The 14,896-nt window shown below is 50.7% G+C and overlaps 6 protein-coding genes; 2 read left to right on the top strand and 4 right to left on the bottom strand.

Moving 5' to 3' along the window:
- Positions 1-8: 8 nt before the first annotated feature.
- CHC_T00006374001 (hypothetical protein) lies at positions 9-4,042 on the bottom strand. XM_005718732.1 is given in 2 exon segments: positions 9-682; positions 683-4,042. The coding sequence occupies 1 exon segment, from the start codon at positions 4,040-4,042 to the stop codon at positions 683-685; it is 3,360 nt and encodes a 1,119-aa protein (XP_005718789.1). The 3' UTR covers positions 9-682.
- A 235-nt stretch (positions 4,043-4,277) lies between these two features.
- Positions 4,278-4,745, top strand: CHC_T00006375001 (hypothetical protein). The gene has a single exon (XM_005718733.1). The coding sequence runs from the start codon at positions 4,278-4,280 to the stop codon at positions 4,743-4,745; it is 468 nt and encodes a 155-aa protein (XP_005718790.1).
- An 844-nt stretch (positions 4,746-5,589) lies between these two features.
- On the top strand, positions 5,590-6,255 carry CHC_T00006376001 (hypothetical protein). Its single transcript, XM_005718734.1, has 3 exons — positions 5,590-5,718; positions 5,870-5,954; positions 6,194-6,255. Exons 1-3 carry the CDS (start codon positions 5,590-5,592, stop codon positions 6,253-6,255), a joined length of 276 nt encoding a protein of 91 aa, XP_005718791.1.
- Positions 6,256-6,640: 385 nt separating this feature from the next.
- CHC_T00006377001 (hypothetical protein) lies at positions 6,641-7,948 on the bottom strand. XM_005718735.1 is given in 4 exon segments: positions 6,641-6,721; positions 6,722-7,600; positions 7,745-7,822; positions 7,823-7,948. The coding sequence occupies 2 exon segments, from the start codon at positions 7,820-7,822 to the stop codon at positions 6,722-6,724; spliced, it is 957 nt and encodes a 318-aa protein (XP_005718792.1). The 5' UTR covers positions 7,823-7,948; the 3' UTR covers positions 6,641-6,721.
- Positions 7,949-8,580: 632 nt separating this feature from the next.
- Positions 8,581-9,486, bottom strand: CHC_T00008670001 (C-1-tetrahydrofolate synthase, cytoplasmic). Its single transcript, XM_005718736.1, has one exon. The coding sequence runs from the start codon at positions 9,484-9,486 to the stop codon at positions 8,581-8,583; it is 906 nt and encodes a 301-aa protein (XP_005718793.1).
- Positions 9,487-10,261: 775 nt separating this feature from the next.
- CHC_T00006378001 (hypothetical protein) lies at positions 10,262-13,384 on the bottom strand. The gene has a single exon (XM_005718737.1). The coding sequence runs from the start codon at positions 13,382-13,384 to the stop codon at positions 10,262-10,264; it is 3,123 nt and encodes a 1,040-aa protein (XP_005718794.1).
- Between the last annotated feature and the right edge of the window lie 1,512 nt (positions 13,385-14,896).

Below are 14,896 nucleotides of genomic sequence, written 5' to 3' on the forward strand. Positions count from 1 at the left end.
ACTGATTTTCGAAACTGCGATCATTTTGTCTTCAATTTTCAGAAAAATGTTGCTCTGATTCGGCAAAATCGGCTAAGCGAACAAAGCATCATAACACCGCTGGAATCCACACACGGTTTCCCGTCGTTCGATAAAGTTCAAGGCCATCACAGAAACCAACCCAGACCTGCTCGGATCTGCAACTAGTCACCATCACAGCAGTTCCAGTTAATCGCTCACCGCAGGGAACAACGCTTCCAAGGATCGTTCAACCGTGACATCTTCCTACCAAGTCATTTTAAAACAGAGAGGCGTGCATCTATTGCAAGTCGTCCACAGCAAACAGCTCGCCAAAAAAGCTACTGCGCCTCTTTCACCTATATGCTCATGGTATGCTCGCGTTCGCACAATATGCCCTCCATATGTCCAGCCTCGCGTTGATACTTCCGCGGCGCAGTGCGTTCCTCGGTACTGATTCCAGACCGGTCAAAAATCCCGAAAGGCATGCCAAGTTTCATAGAGGTTCCCTATTTCTTGAAGGTACAATCATCATTGGTCCATAGAAAAATTACTCTAATGCGCCATAATCCTCGTCGCGCAGCAGGCAGGTCCAGTCAACCTGCGCCATCTACAGTAGCAACAATTCAAACCAGTGCACATGACACGTCTCGTGTCTCCGTCCCGGGTATCGTCGAGCATTCCATCATGACTCTGGATTCTTGGGGCCCACGATGAGCAGTAGAGAGTCATGCCCGGCGTAGTCTCGAGCGCGCCAAGGTACCCTCAACTTCTCAAACATGTACGGATTCGGCGGAATGCATAAAGCGACATACTTCTTACTCTGCCCTGGCAGAGTGTACCGGGAAATACCCATCTTCTGCTTCCCACGTAGAGACCTCAATATTCCATTCAGAACATCCTTCGACCTCGGTATCGCAGACCCGCTCTTCTCCGCCCGTTTATCAACTTTTCCATCTTCCTTCGCCGCCTTCAGGATGACTACCACTGATTCTGGTTTCAACAGGTGCGCAAAGGCCTCGTCTTCCCATTTGCCGCGGTGCTCAATTTTGATGTCCTTCGGTAGTTCACTAATTGTCTTGCGCACCGCCTCTTCACTCTGATTCGAATTCAATACCAGAAAGCCGTCACAACGACTCGTCGGACCCTTCCTCACACTTCCCGACCATACCTGAGGAGGAATGGGATCAATCGTATTGGACATGGTATGGATGAGTTTTTGTGGTTCCCGCAAGGCGTGAAGGGACCGGCAAAAAGACTCGTAATTTTCAGAAGAGTCATCTTCAGGAGGACGCTCCAAAATGTTTGATCGCACTTTCTCCAGGCGTTTGACTGTGTCTGGCAGACTCGGATCAAGCGGCTCCCTCTTTGTCTTCAGTGGAAGTGTGTAGTCTCCTGGGGACGGTGTCATGGGTGATATTTGTATTCCTTGCCCCGGAGGTAGAGACCCCATTTCTTCCTGTGCTTTCCATTCTACTTCAGAGCTGGTCTTCAGTTTCTTTGGCGGAGAGTGACCAAGCTTCTCAATACCGTCAGACTCATATTCTGCATGGGACCTCTTCCCGCCGCGAGATATCACAGTGGCTTTTGAAGAGGAGTTCTTGAAGAGGAAGCCCTCCTTGCGGTTCACGAGGCCTATAACCTTGTCCATATCCGACAGCCGCGCACTGCCACAGCGGAGCAAACCACTTCGTGGGTCATGACGGTCAAAGGACAGCCCAGTTACTCCAGCGTTTTCGAAAGCATTTAGCAGTTCGCGGTCATCAGCAGCAGGTGGCAGTTCCGCAAGACGGACCTCCCATCCCGCCTCATCAGGACGATGTGAGCGAGACCTACCTTCGCCGTGAGAGTCACCAGCCCCGCGGGCATCATCAGCAACATCTCGTCGTTCCAGACCAGGGCCCGGATCACCACCGCGCTTCCGTTCATTACCCGGACTGCCACGGTCATCGCGACTTTCGCGGTCGCGGTAGCCCCCACCCCGTCCATTAGGATCGTCATATGCATCTCTCGACGGACGGCCTCGGCCACCCATTCCGTCAGAGTGGTGGCGGCTGGGAATGTATGATACGGTAGCATAGCGGGAATTGACAAGTCGACGACCATCAATATCTAAGAGACGGACTAGGAAACGAGAGTCTTCGACACCAAGAAGAAGTTGATCAGATTGCTTCGTCCTGACAAACAAGGTCCGGACACCGTAATGGCGCTGTATGTCGTCAAGAATATCTTCAACAGAAAAGCCATGCGAGAGTTTTTGGACACGCGCAATAGACGGAACTTCGAGCGGGAGAATGTTCACCTTCCGTCCGTTGATGCTGATTGATTGGAGTTGGACGGCGCGATTCTGCGATCCGCTCTCGCGGAAGACAACAACGCAGGCACCACATCGGCGACCAACAGGAATAATGTCCTGGATCTTGAGTGCATCTGGCAGGTCTTCTAAAGTGCGACCGAGGGTATCGATAACCTGTTGCCTATTCTCACAGAACGGTAAGTTTGTCAACACAGCGGTCACAGCAGGATCCAGCCCCTGATCACCACGTCTGTCACGTTGTTCGGCATGGCGGGAGGCTTCACGAATGTCACGATCATAGCGACCCCCGCGGCTGTCACCACGGCGAAAGTCGCGATCGTGATCTCTGTCGCGATCTCGGTCCGTATCTCGATCCCTCCCTTCTCGGCGATAATCCCTCTCCCTGTCTGCCCACGGGTCACCGCGGTAGTCACGCCTGCGGTCCATGTCTCGATCCCTGCCGCGATCAAAGTCGCGCTCACGGTAACGATCGTCCCGTGGAGGCGAAATCCTACGATCTCTTTCGTGGCCACGAGGAGGATACCCGCGGTCATAATCTGCTCTGCGGGAACGGTCGTAATCCCTATCCATAGGATCACGAATACGATCTCTGCTCGAACCTCCACGGTCGCGATCGTACCCACCCCTGGGGGAGCGACTTCTGCTCTTGCTTCGAGGTGGCGGGCCACCGTTGCCCATGCCATTGCGCTCTTTCGGCGGCGGCATTCTCTCCCTTGGATCCACGTCAAGCACCGGCGGCGCTCGGTCGTACGGTCCTCGATCATCTCTACGATCTCTATCATCCCTCCTGTCTCTGTCATCCCTGCGATCATATTCACCTCGCGGCGGCGGAGGCGGCGGCGGAGGCGGGCCACCGCGGTCGTAGTCATCTCTGGGACCGGGAATCCTCTCCCGCGGCAAGCGCGGGCCTCTGCCCTGCGCGGTGGCAATGCAAATCATCAAACCGGGGGCGGTACGATCCTTCGCCAGGGCACGAGTAAAGCTCTCCTCGTCTCCAAAATCAACAAACCACGTATTCACGTCTGGTGGGCCGCCCTTGACAGGTCTGCTTCTGACGCCAACAATGCTGCAGCCACGGAACAAATCATGCACATCATCGGATGTTGACCTCGGACGCAAGCCTCTGACGCACGCTGTGCGTTGGTCTTCAGGCATGTCGGAGACACGCAGTGTGCGCCCTAAAAACTCCCTTCCATCTAGGCCGAGGGCAATATCGACGGATCGAGAATCCATTAGCCAAACGAAGGCATTTCCGTTGACCCTATTATCCGGCGGGACTTTGACAAGACGAACTTTGTCAACCTCCGCGCCGGCGTCACGAAAGAGGTCAACAAGCTGTTCTTCGGTGGTATTGTACGAGAGGTTCGCAAGAAGTAATCGAGAAGAAGACGGAAGGGGAGTCGGGGAGCCACCCCCGCGGCCTGAACCGGACGGGGTGAAAGCGCCAGGCGAGCCCTGGGCCCCAGGACGCTCCAGACTGAGGCGGGGTTTCTTACCAGGTCGGCGATCATAGTCACGTTCCCAATCGCGTTCCTTGTGTCGGTCGCGGTCGCGGTCGCCACGGCCATGGTCGCGGTCGATGTCGCGTTCGTGGTCCCGGCCCCGGTCGCGGTCACGGTCATGGTCGTGGTCGCGGTCTCGGTCTCGGTCTCGGTCTCGGTCCCGGTCTCGTTCCCTATCGCGATGGGGTTCGACGTCCGGCCCACGTTCAATAAGGTCGTTTACCATGGCAGGGCTTGGATGAGGCTCTGTCGAGTCTGTGTGTGAAAGTAAACAAAGCGGGGGAAATATGGGAAGTTTGTGTGGAGGATGGAATCTGACATGGCAGAAGGAAGTGCGTTGCTTTATGCAAAGTATCTTCCGCAGGCCGTCGTCGGGTGCTGTTGACAGCCTCACATGAGGCAGCCCGCGTGGCGATTTTGGGGTCTTTCGGGGAGGTCCAAATCCCGATCAGCGGATCGCGATGCTGAAGGAGAGTCTCGTTTTTGGCCAATACAAAAATTGCACAATTGCACCAGCGCAAATACTTTCCAATCAGCAGCCCTGCTTTTCACATTTCCCCAATCCTTGGCAGTTCCCGAACAAGAACAACCTTTCTTATTCTCCCCATGTCTTCGTCCGCAGCTATTCCTTACGTAGTCAACCCTGCTTGCTCCTTTTAACACGACTAGCCGATTTGCACAGTCAGGAATCCATTTTCACATGGACCTGCAGAAAACGCTGGCCATCTTTCCAAAGGCACAACACTTTAAATATCATCGTCACCGTCCACCATTCCGCAGCCCTCTTCCTGTTCTTCATCCCCTTCTCCCTCATTGTCGTACGGCAGCGCCTCCACCGTTTCCTCTTCCCCAGCCTCAGCCTCATATTCCCCATATGCTTCACCGTCATACCCCTCCCCCCCTACCCCCTCCTCTCCAGCCTCTCCTGACTCTCCTGCCTCTCCTGCCTCTCCTGCCTCTCCTGCCTCTCCGTCCTCCTCCTCTTCTCCCTCGAACCACCACAAGGGATCACCCAACCCCTGGTTATCTCCCGTGACCTCATCATAAATAGCGCCTTCAATCGACATAGCGTTACCAACGCCCTCCTTCTCCCTCTCTGATGGCTTGATCTTCCTTCGATTCTCGTACTCACACCGCTCCACCCTTAGTACGCATTCATTCGTCACGTCCATGTACAAGGCTTGCGCTGCGTCCGCCCCACCATCTTCCTCTTGTTCCGGTTTCCATATCCAAACGCGCTCCTTTTCGTCAAAATTGCTCGGCTTCGGAAGTCCCGCGGTGTCTACGTGTATGCCCTCAAAAAATCCGACTTCCACTACGAGCCCCTTCTCGTGCGACCCGCTAATACGTCCGAATATCACCTCCCCCGAGAAGGGGCAAAATACGACCAGTCGAAATATGCACACGGTACTCGCCTCCCCGCTTTGTACTACGAGGCGGTCCTCCCCTAACTTCAGGAAATCCCATAGCGCTATACAAAGACCGTGCTCGGCGATCACACGGTCGCTGTATCGCTTGTTCACCATGTGCTCCAGTGCTTTCAAGCGAGACACGCCGAATAGATGCGCGGGCACTAATACCGTATCCTTGATTGTAACGAGTTTGAACATTCTGAATCTGTCTCACGCTCGGCAAATGAAGTCCCCAATACTCTTGCGCTATCGCATTTTTCTGCCTCACTTCCCGGTGGGGCCGCTGGCGAGATGTAGATGACCCTCTCAACTATCCGACATGCAGTAAGTTCGGCAAGAAAGTACGTCTTCGGCGATTAAGATGTGTTTTGGCAGCAGGCGATGTGCTGGTGCATCCAGGTGTTGGCAGAAACGGCGGTACAGCGTCGTGAGGCCGGGGGTCGCGAGTGATGTTCGGGATATTTTCGCTGGGCCCCATGTCAAAGAAGTAGTCTAAATTTTTCCTTATTTTTCGAACTCGTCAAAAAGTGTGGACGGGTCAAGAGCACTATATAAGAGATGTCCCCGCCGGCGATAGCCTCCTCAGAACAACCCTTTGTACATCACCACGTTCGCGCACCCCCTCATGATCCCAATGGAAGGCCTCAGGAACGATCGCTCAAAGCTTTTTCGTTTTAATCCCATCCCCTGATTCTCGTGTTGTCCCACTAACTCTCTCATTTATCGGTAAGTGTTCAGATCCGAGCAAATCGCGGGTATCTTGATCTCTCATCAGAAATCAGCAACTCTCCGCTCAGCCGTGAAGAACGTTTCCAAAACCAGTTCTGCTTCTTACGTACCTTTGGTCACTGAAGAGATATTGGAAAACCGTCAGAGCTTTCACTGGAGCTTTTGCCTTCCACATGTTCTTTCAATGACTAAATGCTAACCTGATGCCCTTAATTGCACATATCATCTTCTATTAGCGTCTGCAGGGCAATTCTCCTCTATATTTCCAACTCCGCGATTTGGTGTAGGGTACAATTGAATCCGCTTAGGATTGCGTACGTAAGAAACTGTCAAAAGTAAGTCCGCATAATGTCGCCTGATCCCGAGTTTACAGCATGGTTCGGTGATGTTTATCATTTTACATGATACCTCTTGTTTGACGGGCTCAGGCCCAATGAACGAAACTTTAACGCTTCAAAACATATCCTTGAGAGCAATGCAACTCGCGAATTCATCTGCGCATCGTCCACCATTTGAACAATTTCTAATCCGTTTACCCCAGATACCTTCTCGTCTCTTTGCCTTGTATCTCAATCAGAAAGTCGTCCGGCACATACTGCAACCAGCATTGCTTGTTGTGGCGACGATATAGATAACCTGTACGCGGATAGTAATCACGGTTCAATAAACTCGGCACCTCACACTACAGACAGAAATTTGGTTTACTTTTTGTACACCTCTCCGCTTCCATAGCTGAACCTTCAAGTGGCTTTTCAGACTAGACTTTACTCTTTCTTCTCTTCTTCTCGCGGTGCTGCCTGCCCATTATCAGCCTTGGACATCTCAATCGCTCTTCGCAAAATTTCTGCGTCCTCGTCATCATCGTCGACATCCATGCGCTCACCGCCTGTCCCGGTGCCATAAAGATCGTCGTCGTTGTCATCATAGTTCGTCCCCGCTACTGCCCCAGAAGCGGCAGAGTCACCACTGGGCGCCGGCTGGTCCCCCGATTCTCCCCCTTCTCCAGGAGCGTTATTATTTGCATTCAAGTCCCTCCCCGCCGCTTGCATCGCTTCCTCCATAGACAAACGAAGTGCCAACGCAAGCTCAGGGTCATCTTCTAGATTCGCACCACCCACCCCCGAATCGCCTCCACCCGCGTTGCCATCTCGCTCCCTGTAAATGTCAGACTGCATTAAAGCATCAGTCAGGTTCTGGCCTGGAGCGACATGAAGGACCCGGGAGGAATCATTAGAATTAACGGCGTTGATGAAAGCATCAACCTTTGCCTGGTTTTCACCTTCCAAGCCAACATTGACAACATCCACTGATACGCTGTTCTTCTTCAGATTCTTGCCCAGCTTGACCAGGACCTCCGTCTCGACCATAATGGGGCTGCTCACGAAAGCAACTATTCGCTGGCGCTGATGCGTATTTTGTCGGTGTTTGAGAGCCAATTGCGCTTTCTGAATGCCGGCAACAAAGTCGGCTAACCCATCGAAGTTGACATCGTGGAGGCACGTGAAGACGCGGCCTGGATCTCGAGTTGATGTGACCAAAATCGTGGCGCTACGGCCCGCTAGCGTCATGAGACCAACAGAGCTCTCAGCATTTGAATTCACGATCGCTGAACAGAGCACATTAACAGATTCTATTTGCGCCGTCTGTCCGGGACGAAGAAACAAAGGCATTACATTCCCGATAAAGAGTGCCATCCAGAGAACAAAACGTTAGATCCAGTGTGAATACGCAAATCCTTTAGTTCATGCCTTGTCCAGTAAGTAAAGCCCATTAACAGTGTAACTTACGAAGCGATTTGGTGAGAAGTCTCCATTGCGACTGAACTCCGAGTTGTCGACGCAAATGATTGCCGATTCAAGCGGCATAGTTCAGAAACGATGACAGAGATCGCAAGAAGAGACACGGCGTAGTCCTTCTATGTAAAGACGGTTGAATGCGATCTGAGAACGTCGAAGACAAGCCACGATTTGGTCCGCAAGTGAAAAACTGCGTTGACAAGATGCAGATGAGAAAGACACCTTCCAACACTGCACACGGAAAGGAGAGCTTTGGTATGATCAATTTGATTTAATATATTTCTGGCCCCGTGGACACGTTGACACGCGTACGATCCGCCGTAAAAACTGTCATTGTTGCCTTTCTGTACAGTACAACCTGTCCTGGACCGCAATGCAACACATTTATACACTCAACACATACCGTAAAATTTACCAGGGTACCGGACATCAATCGGTGTGCTATAGATTTGCAGCACTTTTGTGCCGACCTCTTGAGGGCCGTTCCTAACGACGAGCACGGTGTGCTAGCACGCAAGCACCCTGACATTTGGCATGAATGGATTGGTTGAACGGGAGTAAAAGCATTTCCAATAATTTTTCAACCAATACATTCATGCCAAGTTTCAGGGTGCTTGCGTGCTAGCACACCGTGCTCGTCGTTAGGAACGGCCCTGAGGCGTCGGGCACTACTCGTCCTTATACGAGAAGCTGCAAAACAAGTTATTTGACTACGCTTGCGCAAACGTGAAAGCAAGTACTGTACTCACGAGAGGGCGTTTTATCGTCACTAATGCCGTCAATACCGTCGTTTAACATGCAAATTGGGCGAAACACAGCCGCTAGCGTCACTGGGCCGCTGATTTCTCGCACTTCATAGCCGCATCTGCGCAATTCCGTAGAAGCATAGCTATCGTCATTGGCCCCACTCCTCCTGGCACTGGCGTTACCAAGCTAGCCTTTTTGCGACAACCTTCGAAATCGACGTCGCCCACGAGTCGGTACCCCGACTTTCGGGTCGAGTCAGGTTTTGAATTCATGCCAACATCAATCACGACGCACCCTGGTTTCAACCAATCTGCTTTAACCATTTCCGTCCGCCCCACAGCCGCAACAACAATATCCGCTCTTCTCACAACACTCGCGAGGTCAACTGTCCGGGAATGAGTGATAGTGACTGTAGCATTCTCATGCATGAGTAGCAAACTCACAGGAAGTCCAACAATGTTGCTTCGCCCTACGACCACTGCTTCCTTTCCCGAAATCTCTACTCCGCTTCTCTTCAACAACTCAATACACCCGCGTGGTGTGCACGGAGCGAAAAGAGGCTCCCTGCCCCTCATCGCCAGTTTTCCAATGTTCAAAGGATGGAATCCATCCACGTCCTTCTCGATTGAGATCTCAGAGAGCACGTTTTCTTCATTAATGCCATCCGGTAACGGCAGTTGCACCAAAATCCCGTGGACGCAGGCGTCCTCGTTGAGAGCCCGTACCACCGCAATGATGTCGCCTTCCGTCGCATCGGCAGGTAGGGCACGATGAATTGACTCCATGCCACATTCACTGCATGCCTTTATCTTCATGCGCACATACGTTGCAGAATCTTTTCTTTCGCCAACTAGAACGGTTGCCAGGCCTGGAATCACTGACGAAAGGCTACTGACATCATTCCGTATCTCCGCTCTTATCTCTGCGGCAATTGCCTTTCCATCTATTATCCCACCAAGGCCATCGTTCTCTTCTTGACTAGACATGTGAAAATTGGCTTCCTCGCCAGTACAAGCGGTTGCAAAACTATTCCTGATTCCTGTGCGCGCGTTAAAAAGCTGAGAATGTGCCAAGCTCCTACTACCCAAGGGTAGTCTTGGATCTGCGGGCTTTTCTTGTGTTCAACGAACTACGAGGTGTGACCTCGCAAGAGTGCTGTGAACAGCACTCTTGCTCCAATGAAAAGTAAACAACCAATCAGCATTAAGAGTTTCTGAAATGTCGTTGAGCATGCCTCTGCAGGGAATTCCAGAGCGCATCAGGTTGCTGCAGGAGGGGGCCAGAGCAAGTGGCATCGGTTAACGCTTTCATGATCGAAACCTGCGGTTAAATCTTAGATTTGCTCAAGGTCCGTCCAGAACAATGAATTCTGCATCCTTTATCGATCCAGCACGGGTTTGGATGACTATAGCCACGACAAAAAATCAAAAGTATCTACCCGGTAGCCTGCAAGTTGAACAAAGCATGTGCAACCCCCAAGCCGTTTTGGAGTCAGAGCAAAGGAAATGATATCAGTCATAGACGCCAGCACAGCTTAGCAACAGCAGAAAGACATATTACTTCTCGAGGCACTGGTTCCTTACGCAATCCTACTGATATGAATACATTGTTGCGGTGTATGACTGTGTGATCGGAGAAGGGCTAGATGAAACGGATAAGATGTAGTCACTATGAAATATGGCGTTACATTTACATACATGGTCAACGAAAGAAAAAACTATCCACCGATTACCACCGCGAGAGTGGCAAACAAAATGTTGCTCATCTTCCCATCGCATTTAGGGGAATACTGTGCAGCACGTCACGTTTTCGTCTCACTTCATCATGCTGTGCATCTTTCTTCATGGCTGCCTCCCTCACACGCCGAATATCTCGGTCCTTAATAATGTCTCTGAGTTTCCGGCTTTCTTCCACCATAGCCTCTCGCTCCGACTGTAGTCGCTGGACAACTTGTTCACGCTCCTTCTGATCAACAAGCAATGCTGAATATTTTGATTCTAGTTCCAAAATTCGCTCACCATTCTTGAATAGGTCTGGCAACCTACCTTCTTCTAGTATTCTCTGTTGCAGTTCAAGCCGTCTATTCAGCTCGCCTATCATCATTTCCCGACGATGACACCGCTGTTCGAGCGCTGCGATCCTGCCCTCTCCTCGCCCCAGTTTAGCTAAAGTGTCTTCCATGGCATATATTTTTCTGTCTCGAGACCGTATTGTCTCCGATAGTTTCAAGATCTCTCTCGTTCTAGTCTTGGTTTCTAGGCTGAGTTTCTCGACCTCGTTATGCAACGATCGATTTTCCTTCCTCATAACTGTTAACTGCTCGTGCTCTTCAGCGCTCTTGATAGCTGATATCCGAGAGGTTCTCCCTTCCATCTCTGCTACTGTCTGTTGAAGGCTATGAAGTTGCCCCAACATTGTTTCACATTCTGGACACTTTGCATCTCGCAGCTCTTCGTTCAAACGATTTGCGTCTGTCAGTTGATCCATTAAATCGCGCTTTTTGCTAGAAGCCTCAGCAAGAACGATGTTGGAAGATTCTTGTGCGCCCTTATACTCGTCAATGCTTTCCTCAAGAGTTTTGATTGTCTCGATTTGCTCGTTGACGACCTTGTCCTTATTTTGTATGACTTGTTGCAAGTTCTCATTGACTAAGCCCTGTTCAAGCAAGGATGATTCCATTTTGCCTTTAGTCTTTCCAATTTCCGACAGTTGAATTTTGGCCTGCTCGTGCTCCAAAACTGCTTTTGCTCGATCTTTCTTAGCATCGTCTGCAACTTTCATTAGCTCTGAAAGCTCTGACCTCATTTCTTCAATCTCAAGATGGGCTTTTCCCAGTTCCTCAGTAAGCTCGCTAAGTTCAGAAGTCACGGAAGCTCTGCCGTCCTGCAATTTCTGCCGTTCTTGTTCTAACTCCCTACATAACTCCTGCGAGATGGCAAGTTTTCCAGATAGTTCCGAGTATTTTTCCAGTGCCACTTGACGCTCCTTGACTAGGTTATCGCGAGCAAGCGTGATCTCGTCAAGTTCGGTTTTCAATCTGTCCATGTTCTTTCTTGTTGCGTTCAAGTCCTCCTCCTTTTCTCCATTGCTTCTAGAAAGTGTTGAGATCTCGCACCTCAAACCCTCCACACACTTTTCGAGACTTTTCTTCTCACCCTCAAGTTTCTTATCTGCTCTAACCTGGCCCTTTGTCACGTGATTGCGATGCTTGGTGACTTCTCCCGTCAGCACTTTGTTCTGACGCTGCATGTTCTTTAACTCTCTTTCGACGGCGGCTTTTTCAGAGGAGCTCTGTGATGCCGACTGACGAACAGTCTTGTATTTTCTGTCAAGATCAGCAAGCTTCCCCTCAAGGAATTTGACGTCTTTTAGAATGGGTCCAATTCCTCGCTTTTCTCTCTTCACAATATCAGCGTGTTCTTTTCGTAACGAAGAAATATCGCACTGAAGATCACTATTCTTCTTCTTGACATTTCGAAGAACATCTAAATTTGCCTTGGCTTCCTTCAGTTCTCCGGAGACGAGAGATGTTGTTACTACTTCAGTTACAACTTCCCCGACTAGGGATGACGCAACTTGTCGCGCAAGCATTGAGTTAACTTCGGCACATTCGTTTTCAGCCGAAGCACGTGCTCGTTCTGCTTCTTCACTAGTAGCAAGCAGCACCTCAACTTCAGCAATCATCGCCTGTCTTTCATAGTTGATCTCGGCCAGAGCCTGTCGTTTTTCTCTCTCAGCTGCAAAGGTTCTCCTCCGAAGCTCCGCTACCTCATTTTCGACATTTTTGTCAACGACCTTCGAATTGCTGTCGTTGCTGTGGTTTTTGCAACAAAGATTCAGCGCGTCGATCGAATTTGTCGGTCTCATTGTGCCATGGTACCCAAGACTTCGTTCCTTTACATCAAGCGTGATATCTTGCTCTCGCAAAGCTTTTATCAAGATATTAAACTTTTTTTCAAAGGTTAGTCGACACGCCTTTCTTTGCTGATTGGACAGTTCATCAGTTAACGATACCCGCACTCCCTTCGAGGCATCAGGACGTCTGCCTGCTTTCAGTCGCTGGCACTCTGCACTGAGACGAGCTATCTCCTTCTCTGCTCTTCTAAGTTTTGCTCTATCGTCCAAGAACTCATTGGTCTTCGCTTGGTTAGTCACTTTTTTCGCGCGGCTAGCGAATTTCAGGGTGCTCAGAGTCTCTTCCATGTGCAAAATTGCCGGCGTTACAGCGCACACAATTGCTGTCCGAGCATTGCCACCGAGCGCAGGTTGCAATAATCGCGTCAGTTTTGAGTCTCGAAACGGAATATGAGCGTAAGATCGCGCTTCCCCCGAACTGAGCTTGTTGATCACGGTTCCGAGTGTGAGAAGGCTTTTGTTAATATGTCCCCCCTCGACAAGACGCATACCTTGCGCCTTTGTGAAGGATGCGCGCTCCGAACCCGCTAAGTCAACCAGGGAAAGTGTACTCGCCCTCACAGCCACCCCCTCGTCCGTGGCGGAGTCCTCGCCCTCGGCTTCGGCAACACTCATTTCCCTGGATTCAATCTTGAGGGAAAAGATGGTGTGCGAGCGTGAGGAGCGATCGTTCATGTTTGTTTCTCCTACTGCTCGCACTTTCTCACCGCCTGCGATTATGTCCATCACTTGACCGACAGAGGTGACGACTTCCTCCCTCGAGTCAACAAAAACGCGTTTGTTGATCACGTCCTCATGAATCTTAAGATTGTCGTTGTCCGGCGCAAGCAGGTCTCGAATGACCTCGTTATAAATCTCGATGTAACTAGCACGAAGTAGAAATTGACGATTCGGGCAAGCAGAAATAATGCGAAAAGCCTCCGCAATGGACCGCCGCGTAATACCTGGGTCACTCTCCGTCCCAAGCATCGTATACGTCTTACCAGCCGCGGTTTGCCCATACGCGAAGATGACTCCGTTGATGCCATCGGCGGCAGATGTCACAACCGGTTTGGCCAGCTCGGTGAAAATCTCTTCGTTCGCTACCCCTTGTTGGAAGACATGGTCAAAACTGAACGAGTTGGCGGCTATAGGTTTCGAGTTGACGCATTGGGTGATGCAGGTTTGGTCAATGGCCCACGATACCTTGGAACCCGATATAGAAGCCAGCTCGCGAGCGTTTAGTGGCCGAACGCGCACTGATACCTTGACGGCGTCAGCCGGTGAAGACGGGGCAAAATCTTGTTGTAAGAGATCCATTCCGCCAGAGTGAATTGGGTTTTAACACAGCGGGTGAAACAAGCCGCAAGCGGTTGCTGACGTTGCGCAATATTCGAGACCGCAAGATAGCGAATCCAAAGGTGTGAGCTTCTCGACGTGTACGTTATGGATAGATAGATGAGTTGCTTGTGCTTGCAAGTACAAAAAGGAGGCTCGCAGTTCCCGACTCAATCTGCAGGCGCTTCGGTGCACCCACTAAACAAATGGAGCGCAAGAAATTGTGCGATGCCGCTTCAGCATCCACGAAAGCTCGGAAGCTACGCGTCGTAGGAGCAATGTAAAGGAACCGTATGCCATCGCTAGAACCACACTCTCAGACAGATGGAGAGAAGGGCCTGTTCATCGCGGGAAATAAGACATTCAAATATTCGAATTGAAATTTTTTTTGGCAACCTGTGCTTATGATATGGTTCCGAGCACTGCTGCATGATCTCCCGCTTCCAACACACGTGTACACTTCACTTCAAATTAACCCCGTGAACACTCTTGGCTGCAGGACACTTGTCCAGGTTACTAAGATAGGATATCATTGTTCACTTGTTCCCCTGCTACAATACTGAATGCTCCTTCACGGTGATAGGAAGCCCCAACATCCGAGGAAGAGAGCGTTGCCCGTCGACCGAGAAATGAAATGCGAGATAAGTTTCGCGATCACACGACGAGAGGGATGGATTTAATCCAAAAATGACAAGCTCAGCCACTTTCAGGAGTAGCTTTACAGATTTTGAGAAACAGTTGCACGCCTTCTTACTTTCCCACCATCAAAGTGGCTGCACTCTCATTGAAATATATTTGGGACACCTGGCATCAATCATGTTTTTGGTCAGCGAGCAAGACATGACGAGAAGCGTCCTTGACTGGATGCTTCCACATATACTGTACGACGTACCCTCGCAGAGGCCAGTGGAAAACGTAAACGGAGTGTCCCTCACATTTATTGTACTCAAACCTACCCAACGAATGGACTTTAGAGGTCTACGGCTACGTTCAGTGATTGATATTTTCGTCTACTGCACATGAGATTCAAAGGGTCCTTGGCTACCCCCATAGCCCCCTAATTTGGCCCCCCCCCCCCCCCCCCTTTTGTCCCCTATTCCTTCAAAAGCTTCTATTTCCCCTGCCCCCCTTCTACAAGTGACCCCAACCCCACTATTTTAAAGG

Source organism: Chondrus crispus, genomic scaffold (assembly GCF_000350225.1).
Source record: "Chondrus crispus Stackhouse genomic scaffold, scaffold_40, whole genome shotgun sequence".
Classification (NCBI taxonomy): Eukaryota; Rhodophyta; class Florideophyceae; order Gigartinales; family Gigartinaceae; genus Chondrus; species Chondrus crispus.